A 22,011-nucleotide genomic window follows, 5' to 3' on the forward strand; every position below is an offset into this window, starting at 1 on the left:
ATGACAAGGGTCCAGGGTCTGGATACTCTGAGATTTTCTGGTGAGTTGGAAGCGGGATGTCAGAGGACAGAACATGGTGATGCAGAGCTGGAATGGCTGTGAGCTGAGAGGTGGAAGCTGCGGGTGGAGATGGTTTGCAGAAGAAGGTAGGTCAGTAATTCTCTTTGAGTTTGACGTATTTAACAGCTATCCAGAAGGAGACGCTGAATGGGCAGCTTTACGTATGTCATATACAGGCCTGGGGAAGGAGAAATTCCAGGCAGAGATGCGAAGTGGGACTCAGCCAGGTAGAGTTGATATTTAAAGACTTTGTGGCTCAGTCCTGGATATGACAACATCTGAGAAACACCATAAATCCAATGCACACTTCAGATTTTAAAAATATAAGATATAGGGGGCTTCCCTGGTGGCACAGTGGTTGAGAGTCTGCCTGCCGATGCAGGGGACACGGGTTCGTGCCCCGGTCTGGGAAGATCCCACATGCCGTGGAGCGGCTGGGCCCGTGAGCCATGGCCGCTGAGCCTGCGCGTCCGGAGCCTGTGCTCTGCAACGGGAGAGGCCACAACAGTGAGAGGCCTGTGTACCACACACACACACACACACACACACACACACACACACAATATGTATATATATATATTATATATATATATATATATATAAGATATAAAAAATGAAGTAATTTCTCCTCAAAGTGTGAAGAACTCTGCTGAGATGTACGGCTCCATACATTGCACTCTTCGGTCACTTATTCACTCAACGAACGTTCCTTAGGTTCCAAGTGTGTGGTGTGTGTACACCAGACGTGGCTATAATAAAATTCAGGAACGTAACAGCAACAACAAAAACAAATTGGACTTTTCAGATCATCCTGATGATCTGTCCCTTTTTTGATGCGTGAAAGGAGTGACTCTCTCATATTTTAAATGGATTTATTGATGTGTATCGTTGACGCACAGTAAGGTGCACGTGTTTAAAGTGTACCATTTGATGAGCTTTGACATATATCCACACCTGTGAAACCATCACCACAGTCAAGAATTGTAACTGCGTATTTTCAACCAATCATACTTCCCAAGAGTTTTGTGTGTTTCAAGCTCCATGCTGGACACTATGAAGGATATAAGATGAAATCCCTGCCTCATGTTTTTGTTCATATTTAAGATTCTGCCTTTCCCTAAAAAGTGATCTCATCACACACTCATTTCCAGGTCTTTTCTCCAGCGTATGCTGAAAATACACTCAAGTTTGGTTTCAAAGGCTTTGGAATGACATGTGTAAACCATGTGACACCCGTGTTCCTGGTTAAATCAGGAAAAAGGAGAGATCAGGAACCCTGCCATCTTTTAATCAGTTCCGATACAAGCAGAAACTTCTCTCGTTCCTTCTTGTGTGGAAAAAGCCCAAACAGTAGGCTCTGTTTCCTCCTTTTTTCCTTTGTGTAGGCAACAGAATAATTACCTCCTGCCGAAAGCTTGGAGAAATCGTTCTGTGTCCAATTAGAATTTTTGGTTTGACTTACAGATCCAGGATCATGTCTTTATTTCTGTAACTGCTCTCAGTGAGATGCACCCTGGATGTTTTTAGATCTCCCATTTGCCATGGCCGTTGCATGTTACAGCACTGCGTTACACCCTGTGACAGCCTTGCCACCGAGAGGCATCCTGGGGTGAAAAGGAAGGGGGGAGCTTTCCTTTGGTTTTGGAATCCTCTCCCTCTCCCTTCCCCCCATTTCCCTTCCTTTCCTAGCCTGATGCCCCACCCCTATATATATATATATATTTGTAAATGGTGCTGGGGAACAAGGGGTCCTGTCCTGTCCGTGATGCTGCCACAGCAGAAGCAGGAGACCTGGGAGCAGGTCTTCAGGAAGCCTCTGCGGTGGCGCCCCGGGCAGCCGGCCAGCGTTGAAACCTCAAAGATGAATGGAGGGTGAGATCTGCCAGCACAGCTCGTGCAAGAGCGAGCAGTCCCTGCCAGCGACACTCCAGCCGAATCCTTTCCAGAGAACTCGGTTATGTAAACATCCAGGCGGCAGCCTCCAGCCCAGATGGACTGCCCTGTGCCGACGTCTAAGATAGCTGTGAAAATTTCCCGCAATGCAAGCAGTCCAGGTTCCCAAGCTCTCCCTGGAGAGCTTTTTATTAGGGACCTTGGGCTGGGGAGGGGCAAGGGCTTGCTCCTACCTCCTGGAGCTGGGACCATCCTTCAGGGCTGTGGCTTTCCAGAGATCAAGGGCACCCACATGCCCCGGGTCTGCTGTGCTGTGATGCCATTGGAAATATGATCTGATTTAAGCGTGAGTCTTAGAAGGATCAGCTCTTGGGCTGGAGCACTTCCTTCCAAGCCTGGAAGATTTGGCATCTGTGCACTGGGCCCCTGGACTCAGGCACGAGTGGCATGTGGTTGCTTTGTATCTCATGCGGGTTCTCTGAAAGCAGGTGGCCTGGGGACCAATCCACTGTCTTAGGCACCTGTTCTCTCCCACCTTGCTTCAGAGTCACCGAAGACCCAAGGATGGAACTCCAGGAGCTTGTGGATGTCTCAAATACTCTTTTCCGCCCCTCACAACCCTCGGGGTAGTGGAGAGTTTGACTGTATAATACACAAAGGGGGTTGTCTGTGGGAGGGACAGCCCAGGCCCAAATTCTCTTATCTGTGTGGCAAGGCACCCCAGCTATCACTGGTGGCAGACGGGTGATAATTCTGCTCATTTGCCATGTCATCACGCAGATAATATAAACCACAAAGAATGCGTGTGTTTCTGAGCCTGAGTTTAAGGGTATGTTTCTACAGAATAGGCAAATTAAAACATAGCTCACTAAATGCAAATCAAATTCTATAGTACCTATAGTTTGGAATTACCCTTGAAATGATATATAAGGATATATGTTATTTGAATGCATATTTATTAATGCATGTACAAATATTTATTGAGTGCCTGTTATGACAGTCATGTCATTCTATTTCAATCATATATATATATATATATATACACACACACACACACACACATATATATATATAATTTAAGGTCAACAAAGTAATTTACAATAAAAATGTGGTAACCTATTGCTTAATAAGACCCATGGCTATAAATAGTGTTGTCTCATCCCACTGAGCACAACATAAGCAAAAATAAAAAATTAATTTAAAATGACAGATTGAATTAGACACTGGAATAAAATAGGCAGATTCATATTACCAAGAAGATGTCATTGGTTCTTGGTTGTCAATTACACGAAGAACAAACCAACTACAGAAACATAACCACCCCACACAGCATTGCAGTTTCGTGTGTGTGTGTTTTTTCTTTTAATTTTTATTGGAGTATAGTTGATGTACAGTGTTGTGTTAGTTTCAGGTGTACAGCAAAGTGAATCAGTTATACACATATGTATATCCACTCATTTTTAGATTCTTTTTCCATATAGGCCATTACGGAGTGTTGAGTAGAGTTCCCTGTGCTATACAGTAGGTCCTTTTTAGTTATCTATTTTCTGTATAGTAGTGTGTATATGTCAGTCCCAATCTCCAATTCATCCCTCCCCCACCTTTACCCCCTGGCAACCATAAGTTTGTTTTCTACATCTGTAACTCTATTTCTGTTTTGTAGGTAAGTTCATTTGCACTCTTTTTTTAGATTCCACATATAAGTGATATCATATGATATTTGTCTTTCTCTGACTTACTTCACTCAGTATGACAATCTCTGGGTCCATCCATGTTGCTACAAATGGCATTATTTCATTTTTTATGGCTAAGTAATATTCCATTGTATATATGTACCACATCTTCTTTATCCATTTCTCTGTTGATGGACATTTAGGTTGCTTCCATGTCTTGGCTATTGTAAATAGTGCTGCAATGAGCACTGCGTTTTTAAATAGAGGACTTTTTTAAAAAAATTTATTTATTTATTTATTTATTCATTTGGCTGTGTTGAGTCTTCGTTGCTGCACGCGGGCTTTCTCTAGTTGTGGTGAGCGGGGGCTACTCTTCGTTGGCTTCTCATTGCAGTGGCTTCTCTTGTTGTGGAGCACAGGCTCTAGGCACACAGGCTTCAGTAGTTGTGGCATGCAGGCTCAGTAGTTGTGGCTTACAGGCTGTAGAGCGCAGGCTCAGTAGTTGTGGCACATGGGCTTAGTTGCTTCGTGCCATGTGGGATCTTCCCGGACCAGGGATCAAACCCGTGTCCCCTGCATTGGCAGGCGGATTCTTAACCGCTGCGCCACCAGGGAAGTCCCTAAATAGAGGACTTTTGATTGCACATTTATACAAAGGAAATTGCTAAGGGAAAAAGTAGAATAATGTGTTTGTGCCTACCATCTGTAGTGTGATTTTCTTAAAGTCTTCTGAAGCAGTCAGTGGATGTGGTGACTGTTTGTTTCATCAAAGTACGTGTAATATTGTAGCAGGAAGCATTATAAGTAAATACATGAGTTATTAGAATGAATGTATTTTGGGGGGAATTCTTGTTTATAGGTGTGCACGTATATCCATAGCTCATACCTTAGAATGTGTCCATCCACCTTCCCCCAGAGTCCAGTAAACCTTTCTACAGCATCGCAGGCTGACAGTCTTCTTTCCCTTCCTGATTACTTGCAGTGGTGGCAGGGCAACTTGTTCCATTTTGAGCAGTGATGCTTGTTAGAAAGTTTTCCCTTCTATTGAAATCTGATGTGTCTTTTGAAACTTCTACTCATTGATTCCATTTCTGCCCACCAAAGCAAAGTTCTCCCTTCTCATTCAGTTATCAAACCTAATCATCAGGGCTTCCCTGGTGGCGCAGTGGTTGAGAGTCCGCCTGCCGATGCAGGGGGCGCGGGTTCATGCCCCGGTCCGGGAGGACCCCACATGCCGTGGAGCGGCTGGGCCCATGAGCCATGGCTGCTGAGCCTGCGCGTCTGGAGCCTGTGCTCCGCAGCGGGAGAGGCCACAGCAGTGAGAGGCCCGCGTACCGCAAAAAAAAAACAAACCAAAAACAAAAACCTAATCATCAAATTAGCCTTAGATCATCAAATTAGCAAGTCCCCATGTCCAGGCCTTCCCAGGACAGTCCAGTTTATACCTAGTACCCCCGTGGAATCCATGTTAGCCTCCCTTTTCACTCGCAAAGGTATCTTGCATGGGGGATAGATTACAGGGTCCCTATCACTGAAGCCAGCATGCAGCTTTTCCATCAGCCCTGAGAAGAAATGGTTTCCATATCTTTACCCAGTCTGATTACCCTTCTTTGGTCTTGCTCCACTTTCTTTCATGTCCTACCTGAAATATGGTACCCAGAATTAAACACAAATTTCCAGAAATAGTTTAATCGTAGTAGATTATAGGAGACCTCTTGATTTCATTATTCAGGATGCTGTACTTGTAACACGTGAACTAAGAACAGGACCTGGAACCATAAACAATATGACCCCCAACTTGTAGACGTGGAAGCTACCATCTAAACAAACCTCTTGTCATCTGCACATTTGGTCAGCACACTTTCTGTGTCTGGTTACAAATCGTTGCGGGGTAATATGGATATTGAGAGCTTATGTTTAGTATCTCTTTATAATTTACCAACTGCTTGTGTGTTTTCTAAGGCAGTGAGCCTCAACACCTGCAATTAGAACCCTCTTTCCAGGCTCCCCTCATTCTTACACCAGTTAGGATTAAATTGATTTGGAAACGTTGTAGGATTAAATTTATTTGGAAACGTTGTCCAGTGGATACTTAACTATTTCATCAATTATTTAGCCATCCTCAGACCACTGGTATAAGTTGTTCCTTCTTCCTGTTGTCATAAGTAGGGTTCTCCAGCTGTATTTCTCACTGCTCCACGCCAACCCACCACCCTGTGCCCCAGCTCTGCTGCCTGGCTGATGTTTCCAGAACATGCCACGTTCTCTCCCATCCAGTTCTTCTTACGTCAGGTTGTCTCTGCCGGATGTCCTGTCTTCAGATATCACTTCCTCACCTGAGGACTCACCCATCCTCCAGGTATGAGTGAGGGTCCCCCCGACCCTCTGCCTCATTGCATTTTATACTCACCCCATGGTCACACAGATTACACTGTAATCTCCTGTTAACTTGGGTATTTCTTCTGTTGGACATAGAAGCTCATTAAGTATAGGAACAAAATTATGTTCATCATTATATATCTAATAAAATGCTAGGCACCTAACTATGTACCATAAACATTTGCAGAATGAATACACACTATGATGGACACTACTATGTATAATCCTTTAAACCCATTTCTCTTATTTCATGAGGGGCGGTCACTAGATTACTCTCTGGATTACTAGAAAGATGGATAGATCTTTTCTAGAGGAGAAATTACTGTCAAAGAAGATGAACTTTTTAGCCATTTGCATCTTAGTTTTATTTCCTGTAGGCTATTAGGAGTCTTCTACTTAACTTGTAGTCATCTACGAATTAAATAATTTTATCTTTGACATAGTAACCCTTCATTATAGTTCTTGTCATCCTCCCCCGCCAACTTTGCATTTGCTTTTTCTTTTTGCTGATGGTGATTTATGGAGTAAAATTATTTAAAAATGTAATCAAATCTATACGTTTTTCCCTTTTGGCTCATCCATTGCTTTTATGCTTAGAAAGACCTGATAAACCTATCTATTTTTAATATTTATCTGTATGAACCACCTGAGATTTTTTCTGGGGAAAGAGGTGCAATTCGTTTATATTCTTTTAGTCGTTAGTCCTACCGTTTCCCTTCTTGGTTGAGTAGATTAAACTGAGTGGTCCAGCAGCTCATCTTTTAACAAAAATCCATTAGCACCAAACAATGGAAACTTTCCTTTCCTTGATCTTCTTGCTTGGAACGTATCTTTAAAGGCTCTTTCATTGTCCTTAGTCTTTCCTTATTTTAAATCTCAGCTTCAGTGTTCCCCCTCTGTTCCTCTAAACTTGTGACACTTTCTCATCTATGTGTCGATACAGAATACGTATAATGTACTCTATGCCCCTGACACATTGTATATATTATACTACAATCTAGTCACCTTTGGGAATCCTCTGTGCAGATACTTTGTGTTCTTTGGATGTCACAATCTTCACTCTCTCATTCAATTTTATTTTTATTATGTTATTTTTATCTTTAAAGTTTATGTGTTAAAGTTTAGATCTCATACCAAAACTGTTCTTTTCGATCCACAGAGTCAAGCTTATCTTTTTTTTGGACTTTTAAAAACCATTTTCCTTGAGTCTGGGGTCCCCGTCAGACTACCCATCAGTCCTCCTTTTCTATAAAAATTCCAAGTACAGTCATCAGAACAAAAGAAAGTGTAGATATTTGCCTTTTCCTTCGGAAAAAACATCTCCATTCCAACCAAAACTCTATCACTGAGACACTGAAGCCAGAACTCCATGTGCCGAAGCCCAGGTGTCATTTTCTTTCTTCTTTCCTCCCTTCGAGGAGAACAGCGGGATGTCGGATGGTTTAGAAGGGTTCTTGCTGCTTCTTTGTATGTTTTGTTTCTTCGGAGTTTATACCTTCTCAGCCAGCCTTGAAGGCTGTCTGCGCAGACACCTGTGTTGTGGACAGTTGCCGGTAAGAGAAACACCCTGAACCTGCCAAGAGAAGCAGGCGAGGCCTCCTTGCCAGCAAGAGGCCTTCACCTCCTCCTCCTCCAGTAACCGACTGTGCATGTGGCCTGGCGGTTCTTGTGGTCCCCATCATTGTCATCTTACACGTGACGCTGGCGCCCCTAAACCTCCATTCCTCGTCTGGCTCTGGCATGCCTTCCATCAGCTCTCTGTGGATGCTGGCAGGGAGCGTGCCATGACAAACAGCCATTGCTGTTTGGGGGAGGGCTGGACCTCCAGGTGCTCTGTCGGGGTGGAGTAGGCCTTTTACCCAGGACCAGGGCCCCGTGGACTCTGCTCTGTGAAGACCTGGTACTTGCTCAGTGCTGGGGACAGCCACCCAGATGTTGCCCGCCCAGGCCACTGTCCTCTCCCGTCCGGCCACAGCGGCAGACAGCCTGGCATGAGTGGCCGCAAGCTGCAGCCTCACCCAGGCCGTCCTGCAGGTGTGGAGGTGGGGGAGTGGCAGCAGTTGATGAAAACTGGGTTCCACGCTGCAGGGCAGGACACGTAGTCTCTCAGCTTCCTGACACCGCTGCTCAGGGGAGCGTCACCTTCCCTGACTAGAGACTTTTTTTTTTTTGGCTGTGTTGGGCCTCCGTTGCTGTGCACGGGCTTTCTCTAGTTGCGGCGAGCAGGGGCTACTCTTTGTTGCGGTGTACAGGCTTCTCATTGCGGTGGCTTCTCTTGTTGCAGAGCTCAGGCTCTAGGCACGTGGGCTTCAGTAGTTGCGGCACGTGGGCTCGGTAGTTGTGGCGCATTGGCTCTAGGACGTGCGGGCTTCAGTAGTTGCAGCACGTGAGCTCAGTAGTTGCGGTGCATTGGCTCTAGGACGTGCGGGCTTCAGTAGTTGCAGCACGCGGGCTCAGTAGTTGTGGCGCATTGGCTCTAGGACGTGCAGGCTTCAGTAGTTGTGGCACGCGGGCTCAGTAGTTGTGGCTCGCGGACTCTAGAGCGCAGGCTCAGTAGTTGTGGCACATGGGCTTAGTTGCTCTGCAGCATGTGGGATCTTCCCAGACCAGGGCTTGAACCCATGTCCCCTGCATTGGCAGGTGGATTCTCAACCACTGAGCCACCAGGGAAGTCCCCTGGCTAGAGACTTCTAAAGGTGATATTGAGCCTACTCCGTGCCATGCACACTCTATGTGTGTTAACTTACTTATTCCTTTCAGCAGCTCCACGAGGTTGGCATGGTGATGGTCTCCATTTCATAGACTGCGGAGTGAGGCACACATTGGCAAAGTGCTTGTGGGGGGCTACACCCAGCTAGCCCCCAGGGAAGCTGGGATAAGACACGAACCCAGGTGGTCAGGCCCCAGAGCCCTCCTCCCATCCTCTGTAAACCCCAGTGCAGTGACCTGGGGAGGACAGGAGGGAAGGCTACAGGCCTGGCATTGCAGCTGCCGGCCAGGGGTGGGAAAATCCCCCCACGGGGAGGAGAAAGCATGTGTATCAGCACAGCTGAGTCTGTAAGAATGAGTGAAAGTCATGTCCATCTTCCCCTCAAACCAGTGACCTCTGAGAATCAAGATGGTGCTTCCTTTGGTCACTGCTGTGTCTCCAGCCCCTGGCTTGATGGTGGCCTGTTGCAGGCAGGCAGGGATGGTCCTTTGTATACATGAGGGAAGAGAAAGTGTTTCCAGGTAAAAGAGACAGCATGGGCCAGGCCCTGAGGTAAGAGTGGCCCTCAGGGAAACAGAACTTAGAAGTCCAGGGCAGGTGAGCCCTGGGCTTGGACTGGTCTTGGAATTGCAGGGATGAAGCCTTGGGTAGGAGAGCATTTGAAAAAACCAAATGTGGTGAGGTGAGGCCAGATCTCAGAGGGCTCGTTATCCAGCGTTCAGATACTCATCTCTCACAAATGGTGGCCACAGTGCTAATCAACAAGGAATGTTTTATAACCGTCAGGAATCTCCTCCTCAGGCCGTTATTCCCTGAGGCCTTCCATCCAGATCTGCTCAGGATTCTGCTGGCTAGACATTCCCACCTTCTGTTTCCAGCCGGCCTCTATCCAGGCTTCCTGAGACTCCCCCTCTGGTCAAAACTCCCCTGTACCTATGAGAAAGCTCTATTCCCTTTGCCCATCCCTCTCCAAATAATAATAACAATAATAATGGAATGTCAAGTAGCATGGAGTCTCCACGGATCTTCAGAGACTTTAGTTCTTCTGGTTGCAGAACCAAAGCTTTGTGGGACCCTAGGCCTGGGTAGAAAGCAAAAGCTTGCCTGTAGATGTGCTGTGAATGAGGTGAATATGGGTTAATATGTGTATTTTGGGTAGAATAATGGGTTGAGATCTTGCTCATATACTCAAAATGGTGGTCAAGAAAATCCTGTCTTCGGAAGATGCTCTGGCAGCGGCAGGAGAAAGGACAATCAGGTTATCGTTCTTTCAGTGTCCAGCTGGTCAGAATGTAATTCCGAAAGCTCTGCTGCCTTCCAGGGGCTGGAGGCCTCACCTGCACTTCCGTTAACTTCTGTTAACTGAACTGCAGTGGCTTCACTGCTCTGTGGTCGCCAAGGTGGGGTCCATGGTGCATAACCAGGGCCCCTGCATGTGGCTCTCACAGTGTCCCTTTCCTCCTGACCATTTAATCAGAGGGTTGGCTCTCAGATGGGGGAGAGCGATCATCTGTCACACTCTGGCCCTGGGCTGAAATTCCCCACTTGGGCCTTGACCTTCTGTATCTGAGACGCGCCTGTCCGACTCCATGTCTATAGCTTGTCCTCAGATTGCAGTGTCTTGTTGGAAGGGCAAAAGAGTCCCCTCTTCCCCACATCCCACAGAGGAGCTCTGGGTAGGAGTTCCTCTCCACTGGGGTCACACGAGCCCATCAGTGGAGCTCCCTGGCTGTCCTCTCCTCCGACCTATCTGAGTCTATCCCTTGCTTCTCAACTTTAGGCCCAGAGACCGATTATTAATGTTTTTTGACTGTCTCCCCTGCAGTCCCATCTGGAGAGGATTGAAACGATGGTCCAGTAGGACTTGTGGCTTCATCACACACAGCAGTGGTCTGCAGGGTGGCAGAGTCAGGGACTAAAACGGTCCACCTGATACCGGGTCCAAACTCATGCTGCTTGCTGCATGACAGGCCAGTAAATCAAGAGATGAGTTGTTGGGGCAACGGATAGTGACTTCATTAGAAAGCCAGCAGGTTGAGAAGATGATGCACTCGTGTCCCAAAGAACTAGCTTGCCCAGGTTAGAATTCAGGCTTCTTTTATACTAAAAGGGGAAGGGGTGTGGTTGGCTGTTGCAGACTTCTTGCTGTCAGAATCCTTCATTCTTGCAGCTGTCCCCATAGGTCTGGTCACAATGTTCCTATAAACCTCCAACAAGACAAATGTTATTATGACCCAGAAATCCCACTCATGGGCATATACCCAGAGAAAAACATAATTCAAAAAGACACATGCACCCCAATGTTCACAGCAGCACTATTTACAATAGCCAGGGCATGGAAGCAACCTAAATGCCCATCGACAGACGAATGGCTAAAGAAGATGTGGTACATATATACAATGGAATATTACTCAGCCATAAAAAGGAACGAAATTGGGTCACTTGTAGAGACGTGGATGGATCTAGAGACTGTCATACAGAGTGAAGTAAGTCAGAAAGAGAAAAACAAGTATCGTATATTAACGCATATATGTGGAACCTAGAAAAATGGTACAGATGAACCGGTTTGCAGGGCAGAAATAGAGACACAGATGTAGAGAACAAACATATGGACACCAAGGGGGGAAAGCGGGGTGGGGGAGACAGGGAGGTGGTGGGATGAACTGGGAGATTGGGATTGACATGTATACACTAATATATATAAAATAGATAACTAATAAGAACCTGCTATATAAAAAAATAAAATAAAATTCAAAAAATAATGCAATTAATGGATTTGGAAAAAAAAAGACAAATGTTATTTTCTGTTCTGTAACTTTTTATCTCTTATGAATGGAAAAGTTATACCTTTAAAGGTCAGAGCCTTGAGAATGGGGTATCCTGTGCATTGCAGGCTGTAGGCAACATTCCTTCAGTGATTAACTTGCAGGAAAAGCAATAGGATACAAAGGTTAAAGAAAAAGAGACAGATCCAATATGGAGTCAGATTTGATCTTCCCTGTGACACACCTGCCCACGCAGCCTTCCGCTGTCCCCAAGCCCTTAGTACCCACACAACACCACGACTCCTCTTCTTGTGTCACCAGAGAACACCCAGTTTCCTTTCGCTGGAGGCAGAGAGACCCGGGCAGCAGCCACCACAGTCTGCTTTCCAAAGATCCTCCAGTGAAACACTGGCCGCACTCATGACCTCATCAAGTGCACACTTGCAGCGGGTCTAGCTTTGAAGAATGCAAGGCTGTTTCCGTTCTTTTTTTTTTTAATATTTATTCATTTATTTATTTATTTGCTTGTGCCAGGTCTCATTTGCAGCAGGCGGGCTCCTTAGTTGTGGCTCACGGGCTCCTTAGTTGTGGCATGTGAACTCTTAGTTGCGGCATGCAAGTGGGATCTAGTTCCCTAACCTGGGATCGAACCCCGGCCCCCTGCATTGGGAGCATGGAGTCTTATCCGCTGCGCCACCAGGGAAGTCCCTTCAGTTCTTATATTACATTGCATTGCCATGTAAATTTGTTTATAATAGGGCCACGCATTTAATCACTTTCATCTGGGTTTTATCAGTTCTGACTGGATTCAGCAGGCAAGAACCTCAAGGACATGCCTGTGTGTGTCCTTCTTCTGAACCCAGGAGGCTCATAATAAAGGCAGAGGTGAAATAACTTGCCAGAGGTCATGGAGCAAAACTGGGACCAAGTCATTCTCTCTGAATCAGACTTCTGCTGTCTAATACTTGGTATGTCCTTTCTTTCCATTAGCATCTTTATTTTAATATGATGTCACTTAGAGACAAAAAAAGGTAATAAGCTTGAGATAAATCAGACAGAGGGAAAAATCATAGTAAAAATGGACAATATACCTTTAACTTTTTTTAAAGGTTATAGGCAGAGGCCCCTCATGCACTCTTTTTTTTTAACATCTTTATTGGAGTATAATTGCTTTACAATGGTGTGTTAGTTTCCGCTGTATAACAAAGTGAATCAGCTATACATATACATATATCCTCATATCCCCTCCCTCTTGACCCTCATGCACTTTTATTATAATGTATGAAATATACATTATAATAACTTATTCTATTGTATCTGGTATGTCCATGGTACAGGTTAGGTGTGGGCAGCAGATGGATGAATATTTTTAACAACTTTTAATTTGCCTGAAATCCTTTCTATCTGTGTAGTCATTTACTGTGGGGTCGACTTTCTTGAGGCCACCGTGAATGTGTTGCATTTATTCGTCTCCTGGATGTGACAGCTTCATAATTATTGCGATTCTGGTATCCTGTGACTTTCTGGCACTTACATGAGTCCTTGGGTCCTCATTTATCTGCAGAGGAAACTGAAGTGGAGAGAGGGATGTGACACATTGAGGTGACCCAAACAGCAGAAGCCCCAGCAGTGAGTTTCCCTGGGAACTTGTAGTCATGTCTCTGGAATTTCCTTCCAAGCCACAGAATGGCCTGGGTCAGAGGGCGGATTGTGAGGTGCTGCTGTCATACTTCTGGCATCCTCGGGATGCTCCGTGGCTTCATGGACCGCGCTCACAGGACGTGCTCTAGGACTTACGTCTCTAGGTTTGGGCCTTGGCTTGGACGCTTCAGAAATCGGCATTTTCTCTTTGATGATAACGTCTTAAAGGGTCGGATTTCGGGTTGTTTGGGGGATCACTGCCAGCTCTCCAAAGTGTGTTTTGGAAATGTGAATTCTTCGTTTTGTGCAATTCCGATGAGTCTTTACTATTTCTTATTTTATTGTCCCATGAAGTATTGTCTCTAAAATGAATCTGAGTCACAACTTGGTAACTTGGGCAGAGCTGTGAACAAGTAGGCACGTGGTAACTAGGAACCTGTCTCTCCTTCCCTCCCACCCCTCACCCCAGCCCCCAGTGTCTTAGTGATAACAGTTCCAGTATAAATTACTCTCAGGAAATATTATGGTGACATGTGTTCATTGAATGTACTTCCGTTTTTATTTTTTTAAATTGTATGTTTTTCTAAGTTTATTATCTGTTACCCTGTTGTCATTTGCACAATTGCATTAGTTTTCTCTGAAAATATTATGAACAGGAGAACTAGGGTTATTTCTTCAGAGTACTTCCTCTGCGTGTACATACCATAGTAGATAACACATTTCACAAGGGGCAAGGAAGAGGGGAGAGCGGACATCCAAGAAGTGACTCAGAGAGAGAGAGAGCGCGGAGGGGGTGATGTGTAGAGAAAAAGGTGATAACAAGAAGCATATTGAAATGGGGTTTACTTAGTTTTGAATTTGAAGAGAAAACATTCCTAATAAAACATATTTTCACATGCTGGACCCTGTACCCCTCCATGTAAAGCTCTTCAGAATCGCCCTTTGGGGGAGTTAGTCATTGCTAGTTAGGTAGTTATTTGTTTCTCGGTGATGCCCTGCAGAGGGGACTCCTCTGTCATATTTGGACAGAGCCCCCTTCCGCCATCAGGAATATGTTAGGCTCTGGTAGACGGAGGCCCTCAAACACAGGTATTTATAGTCCCTGCCTTTCAGATCCTGTGCTCCCTGGACCCTTTCTGGTCTCAGTCGGTCTCCCGTGAATTCCTCCTGCAGGGAGAGAAGGTGTGAGACTTTCCGCCTTGAGATTTCTAACATCTGTGACGATCATAATTCTCATTTGTAAATTAATGAGTTTGATTTGATATGTTAAAATATAGGCAATCTAAGAAGAATTTTCTGAGAAGGAAGCTTCTCGAGCTCCGTTTCCCATGGCTGACCTCAAAGTGTCCTTCAGTTTTCTAGATTAAGTTTCTTTTTTACATTTTTTAACTGAAAAAGAAAAAAGATGTGAAGTCATATTTGGGTAGGGGTGGGGATAGGGGACCACCCATAAGCCTATTAACCTAGCACATCAACTGTCTTATTTTTGCCTCTTCATTCCTGTACATGTTCACGACAGTTTTATTGGCTGCCTTTACAGTACACGTCTCATATTCTACTGTGTTCACTTAAGCTCGTGTTACAAATGCATTTCCTTGTTTAAATGTAGTTTTCGTGATTCAGTGTGTGTCTTAACAGCAAAGTTGGATGAATGGGGTGGACACCTCACTTTCAAAATAACACTTTTCTGTGTATCTTTTGGGGTCACAGTGCACTTGGCAGGCTTCTGCTTGGTATGGAATTGTACCGTAACAAGTCGATTTATGGCTGGAGCGGTAGCCAGCTGACATCTGCAAGAAGCCTTGTTCTCCAAAAGCATTTCCTTTGAGGGTGATGCCAGCCCTCCAGTTGTGCCTGAGCAGCTGAAAACAAGAACAAGGAAAGCAATATTTGTTTACAATTGTTAGTATTCAAAAGAAAATTTCACTATGCCCAGGAAGCCAGACAAAGCTACAGATGTCCAGCCACTCTTTCTCTGTACACACCCAGGATGGCAAACTTCTTCTGATCTGATGAGGAGAACAGGCTGCTCCGATCTCCCATCTGTGTAGAACAATAGACAGGTCTCCCTTTTGAGAAAAAAAAGCCACAGCTGTGCTGTCAAAAGAAAGTTGTGCTTTCAAAGACGTGATGATTCAAAGTTGAGTTTCGGTTTAGACTCACTTCTCTGTGCTGACTTTTCTTGGGGACAGTTTGCCTTCCAAAAGGGAGGCAGCTTGTAAATTTCCTATTAGAATAGGGAGTGTGCTTATAAATTCCTCAGGGCTTAGTAATGAGATTTTGTTGGAGAGAAGAATGAAGTTGGAAGCTCCTTGGGTAGATCTTAACATCTGGATGCATAGCTACTTCTTTAAACTGCTGAGCAAATAAGGTGAGATTAAGGGAATGGGAACTGTATGTTTCAGATGAAAATGAGAATCTCACAATACACTTTTAGGTATGGGTATGAACTCGGGGTCACGTCACACTTTGCATGCTTGGAAATATTTTGAGAAAATGATAGGCTACCTCTTCTTTATGACTGTGATTAGAACTTTATTTGACACAGTAATGTCTTGGATACCAATTTTCCTTGGTTTTTATACAGCTTATTAGAACGTGAATAAGTAACTCAAGAACGTGTTTATACTCTTAACCTTTTACAGTAAAAGGAAATTCAAAACTTTGTGCTTTAAATATGCACAGGACAAGCAGAATTGCTTTCTAAAACTTCCTTAAAATTGTCCCCACCCTTCAGAGAATTTTCTCAAATTGTTAATAAATGTTCTTGAAGGAATTCCAAAATAATACGCCAGATGGTTGTAGCACTCTCCTCTCTAGAACTCCCTCTCTGTTGATCTTGAGTTCTTCCTAATGAGAACTTAAGTGCTGAATATCTAAAATATTATCCAAAGTACTTGTGCAGTTGCTGTCAGCTGCCCTATTGAAACTTGAACATTTTGGGTACACTTTTCTTCTTTTTTTTTTTCTTGGCTGCATTGGGTCTTCGTTGCTGCGCGTGGGCTTTCTCTAGTTGCGGTGAGCGGGGGCTACTCGTCGTTGCGGTGCACGGGCTTCTCATTGTGGGGGCTTCTCTTGTTGTGGAGCATGGGCTCTAGACGCTCGGGCTTCAGTAGTTGTGGCACGAGGGCTGCAGTAGTTGTGGCTCGCGGGCTCTAGAGCGCAGGCTCAGTAGTTGTGGTGCATGGGCTTAGTTGCTCCGCGGCATGTGGGATTTTCCTGGACCAGGGCTCGAACCCGTGTCCCCTGCATTGGCAGATGGATTCTTAACCACTGCACCACCAGGGAAGCCCTGGGTGCACTTTTTTGCTAAAAGAATAATTATACATTTTGGTATGGAAGCATATATTTTAGTGTAATTTAAAATTATAGTAGTTTCCTTTGAACTTGGAGGGGTGAATGATTGAGATGAAGCCAATGGATTATTTTTTCCGGCAAAGTTTTCTATTTATTTTGTAAAAGTTGTTTTCTTTTTTTAAATTGAGATATAGTTGACTTATAAGATTATATTAAGGCATGCAACATAATGATTCGATATCTGTATATATTGTGAAGTGATCACCACAGTGAGTATAGCTAACATCTGTCCCCGTATATGTAACAAAATATTTTCTTGTGATGAGAACTTTTAATATCTGCTGTCTTAGCAACTCTCAAATATACGTCACAGTATTATTCATTATAGTTAGCATGCTGTACAGTACATTCCCAAGTCTTATTTATTTTAACTGGAAGCTTGTACTTTTTACCGCCTTCCCCAATTCACACCCCCCACCATGTCCATCCCCTGTCTTTGGCAACCGCCAGTGTGTTCTCTGTATCTAGGGGCCCATGGTTTTTTGGTTTTGTTTGTTCATTTGTTTTAGATTCCACATGTAAGTGAGATCATACAATATTTGTCTTCTGCTGTCTGACTTATTTCACGTAGCATAATGCCCTCCAAGTCCATCCATGTTGTCACCAATAGCAAGATTTCCTCTTTTTTACGGCTGAATTATATTCTTATGAATCACTGTGAGTGATAATATGACTTGATGGAAGCAAGAATAATAATATGACTTCGCTGCCTTCTTCAGGGGAAGGAGAAAGAATTCTCTCGTAGGAGTACACAGCAGCTTTGCACGTGCCGATGATCAGGGAATGAGCCGGTTTGGGCAAGAAGAGAAGAGGCCACCTTCTGCGTGTTTCCTGGAGAAGACGCTTCCAGGAAAAGGGACTCTGATGCCCATGTAGTGAGGCAGGGCCGGAATCAGCCCATGTGCATCCTTCCTTTGGATCTGCATGAAGTGGCTGGTAGCTGGGGAAGAAGAAGGTGGCTTCAGTGGGGGCTACAGTCATATAAAAATCCAAGGACCGAAAGGAGTCCTTGGGTCTTCTGGTCCTGGCAGCTGTACTGGGGCAGCTCATGAGCACCAGTTGTTATATTTTCAGGAATTTTGTGCTCCACTTGTAAAACATAGGCATTATTAACACTAAATTATATAAACTTACAGTTAAATAAATTATATTAAAAACAAGGGTAATAAATACGATAATAACTACGTAAATCAATCCGCTTCCTAATTATTTTACTGTCCTTTGCTAGCGTCTGCACTCTTGAGGTAGTGTGTATTGGTTTTTGTTTTGTTTTGTTTTGTTTTTAACTTACTAGATTACTGGTTTATTATAAAAGGACAAAACTCAGGAACAGCCAGGTGGAAGAGATGCATAGGGAAGGTATGGGGAAGGGGCGTGCCCTCTCCCAGCGGCATTCTGTCTGCAGGTGGTATGTGTTCTATCTGTCTGTTAGAAACGCTCGGTGTTGTCCTGACAGTAGCTTGAAATCAGAGATGGTGAAGATACTTGGAGCGGCAAGACACTGTTTGGTTAGAGTGGTGGCCAGCTGTGACATCTACCAGAAGGCTTGCTCTTCAGAGGATTTCCTTTGAGGGTGATGCCAGGGCTCCAGCAAATGCTACAAAGTAAAACTCTCACCTTCCAGAAAGCCAACTGTTAAACATTCACCAGCACCCCCATTGGGCCTGCCCACTCACTTTTGTATGTGAGATTGGGGTGCAGAGATGAACAGAGGCTTGTCCAAAGTCCTGCAGCCAATAATCAGCGGGGCTAAGATTTGACTTGGGTCTTCCAGTTCCTGCCAAGATGCTCTTTCTATTACACAGATATGTTCGTGGTGGAAGGCACAAGGGTCAGGGGTCAAGTTCAGCTGTGAGCACTTATCTCCAGGGTTCCTGTAACATAAGTGAAAGCTCTGTACAGGGTAGAGTCATAAATGAGCAGAGGGGATGATTAACACAGAAATCAAATGCAGTTGCCAGCGGGGTGGTCGTCCGCTCCCTTTGATCAGCTCGGGGGATAAGTCGAGAGGTGCAGAGACCAGATACTGAGCTGTGTCCCTAATGCACGGTGATAAAATTCTTGAATGGAAGAATGACTCAAGACTGAAGAACACTTATCACCACCTGATATTATGTTATATACGCATTTGCTAATTTATTTTACATCTCCCCCATTAGAATGTAAGCTCCATGAGGGCAGGGACCTAGTCTTGTGTGCTGCTCTACACCCAGCTCTCAGAATAGTGCTTGGCACACAGAAAATGCTCAATAAATATTGTTGAAAGAATGAATGACCCAATCCTGCCGCATCTTGGCCTCATATGGCTCCGACTCCCAGGGGGAATTCTGCCCAGAGGCATGTGCCTGGTGACATCAGCATTGGGGACCCTCTAACCTGTGAAAGGCTGCTAGACTCTTGGTGACCATCATTTGTCTTTTTTCTTAGATGACGGAAGGCCGTCGATGTCAAGTACATCTTCTTGATGACCGGAAGCTGGAACTCCTAGTACAGGTAAATGACTTTTGGCCAACTTTCTAAGTCTCTTCTGTGACTGATATAATTCAGACTTTGATTCAGCTGAAGGGTGGGTGAGAATATAAACTTTTAAAGCCTCTATTAAAATCTACGAGTAAGGACTGGGGCACACGGTGCTATGTGTGTGTGTGTGTGAGTGCTATTTCTGTTCATTCTGTTTCTTTGTGCACCACGCCTAAGGCATTCGAGGCCAGATGTAGATCTAACCTATTGTTACAAATCTCTAGAAAAGGAAATTCCACAACTGCCATTAACTAATCTTTCTACATGGAAGGAGTTAACTATAATATAACCTAGAGAACTCTTGCTACAATTAAGACTGATTTTGTCATCTTCCTGGCTCAGAGTGGACAGAAAACAGTTCGTTGTTTTCAAGTTACGCCTTCATAGATGTGAAGAAAGAAAAACAATCTCTTGGCTCTGTGTTCCCTCTAAGGGCTCAGTAACCCCCGATCCCCTCCCATAGGTCATCACTGCCATCGCTGTTGACCATCTATATGTCAGTTAACACACAGGAAATCAATGCATTTATCCCCAAACTAAGAACATATCAGTGGCAGAGAAGTCAGAGCAGGAATTAGAATCATAGACCCTGGTTTTGTTCAGCTTCAAAAAATATGTATCGTTGTTTTCCTCAAAGCCCTAAAGAATGAAGTTTCCAAACTTGATTTAAAGAACTTAATTCTAAATCTGTTGCTTGCTTCCAGCTTTTCTAACTCTATTTGCTTGATATTCTCCAATGTCTATAAAATTCTCAGGGCAGGGCTCCTTATCCTCCCTCATATTTTGCCCTGAAGAAGCTACAGTACATCAGGAGGTTGAAATGATGCCCAGACACTCAGATCTCTTACTTGTACTTGCTGCTGGGATTTGAAAATGTTCAAACTGCTAACGTAAAGAGTGAATACTTTTAATAAGAATTCAATTATAAAGGTATTACAAATGCAGTGTAGGAAAGAGAGAAACCGTGGGAAGAAGCTCAAAACCATAACATACTAGTGTGACTACTATTTTCACTTTAGCAGATTTCTTTCCAGCTTTTTTCATCTTTGTATTTCTTACATGGTTGTAATCATAAGGTGTGACTAATTCTCTGTATTTTATTTGTTTCACTTAATGTCTTTCATTAGCCTTTTCCAAGTTACTGTAAGTTGTCATCTTTGTTAATAGCTGCATAAATTCCAGAAATGAATATTCCATTAGTATCAAATCATTTACCCATTTGGGTCCATTGAAGGTTTCTTTACAATTTTTCCACTATTACAAGTAAATGCTGTGGTTAATTTATCTACCTGTGTAGGGTTCTTTCACATTTTGGATTACGTCCTTGTTAGATTAGATTCAGAGGATCACATTCGTATTAAGAGTTAAAACTTCCGCTTGGATTTGGAGGGTGGGGCAGTGGACAGGACTGCACAGTGAGCAAGAGCTCTTCAACTAGCAGCGTCACTAACTAACAAAGCATTTGGAGCTTTAAATTGTTAAGAATCATCTTCAGATGCTTAGAGGTGAGTGGTCTGGTGTGTTTTGGATGCTTTTTTTATACCAACTCTTAAAGGCTTAGAAAGCGGCCGCCCTCTTAAACAGGAAATAAGACCTGAAGTGGCAGTGAAATGACAGTCCGTTGGCCAGCCTGCCCTGGGAAGGTATGATTGGGGGCATCTGAAGTGGACTCGAGTCACAGAAAAGAGACGTAATTACTGATGTGCAGCAGTTTTGGAAAGGTCATCCTCATCCCTTCACCATCAAGAAAATGTTGAATTAGGCTAAACAAGAGAAGTTCATACTCTTCCCATCCCTTTTTAGAATATGCTTCAAATGTTATTCCCTCTTCCTAGAACACTCCTTCCCATACCCTCACCTCTGCCCCTGGATGGTTTCTGTTAAACTTTCAGTTCACAGCTTAGAAGACACTTTCCCCCACAAGGCCTTCCCTGGCCCCTCCTTCCCCTCCCAGGTCTGGGTCTTCCTGTTACCAAAGCAGGGTTGGGTCTACTCTCCTGCATGCAGTAAAGCCGACTGCTGGTACCAAGTTGTGGTGAAGGGAAGTGCGGCATTTATTGCAGGCACCAAGCAAGGAGTTTGGGCAGCTAATATTCAAAAGGCCTGAACTCCCAATGGCTTTCAGGGAACAGTTTTTAAAGACAGGGTGAGGAAGAGGGTTGCGGGGTGTGTGATCAGCTCATGGACATTCTTCTGATTGGTTGGTGGAGAGGTAATCGGGAGTCAACATCATCAACCTTCTGGTTCCAACCACTCTGGGGTCTGTATGCCTGTGGTCAGTGTACACTTAACTTCTTCCACCTGGTGTGGGGCTTAGTACCTCCAAAACAGCTCAAAGGATATGGTTCAGAATATTATCTATGGCCCTTGAGTCCTTGATTTTGTTTAATGGCTAAACGATTATTATCTTCTCTGGCTTGAGTGTTTTCCTTTGTTTTTGCATTTTCTCACTTCTCTGATTAAATTTGCTCTTTGGAACTTGGGGAAGGCCTAGGAGGCTAAAGTTCTTCTATAAACAAGAGGCAGGCGGAGGACATGGGTTGTCTGTCCCGGGAAGGCCTCTAGGGTCCTGCTCAGTGACATTAGCTGTCACCCTTCCCCCTGAGATTTCCCTCTTACTGTCACAACTCATCACAACTCACTGCCATCGCCTGTTTACTTGTCAGCATTTCCCAGAGCCACCAACAATTTGAGGGCTGGGTCTGTGTCATGATCACTGTGTGTCCCCAGCACCCAGCCCAGTGCCTGGCACATAGGTCACTAAGTAAATCCTTGTGGAATGAAAGAATGGGCAAATCCTAAGATACTGTGGAATTACCTCCCCAAAGGACCATAGAACCAATTGCTCTGCAGAGAACCAAAAAAAAAGAAAAGAAAACATGGAAGCAACCTAAATGTCTATCGATGGAGGTATGGATAAAAAAGAGATGTGGTGCATATATACAATGGAATACTACTCGACCATAAAAAAGAACAAAATAATGCCATTTGCAGCAACATGGATGGACCTAGA

General features: G+C 44.3%; 1 protein-coding gene across 4 annotated transcripts in view; it reads left to right on the forward strand.

The window, feature by feature from the left end:
• FRMD4A (FERM domain containing 4A) overlaps positions 1-22,011 on the forward strand; it is a gene marked incomplete at both ends in the record, with an annotated part of 620,566 nt that overhangs the window by 402,609 nt on the left and 195,946 nt on the right. For all 4 annotated transcript variants that reach the window (XM_079698803.1, XM_079698802.1, XM_079698805.1 and 1 more), the window contains one exon: positions 18,906-18,971. In XM_079698803.1, the coding sequence (XP_079554929.1) occupies positions 18,906-18,971 (66 nt within the window). The remainder of the gene's footprint in view (positions 1-18,905; positions 18,972-22,011) is intronic.

The sequence above is a fragment of the Hyperoodon ampullatus genome, assembly GCF_949752795.1.
Source record: "Hyperoodon ampullatus genome assembly, chromosome: 3".
In the NCBI taxonomy this organism is placed as follows: Eukaryota; Metazoa; Chordata; class Mammalia; order Artiodactyla; family Ziphiidae; genus Hyperoodon; species Hyperoodon ampullatus.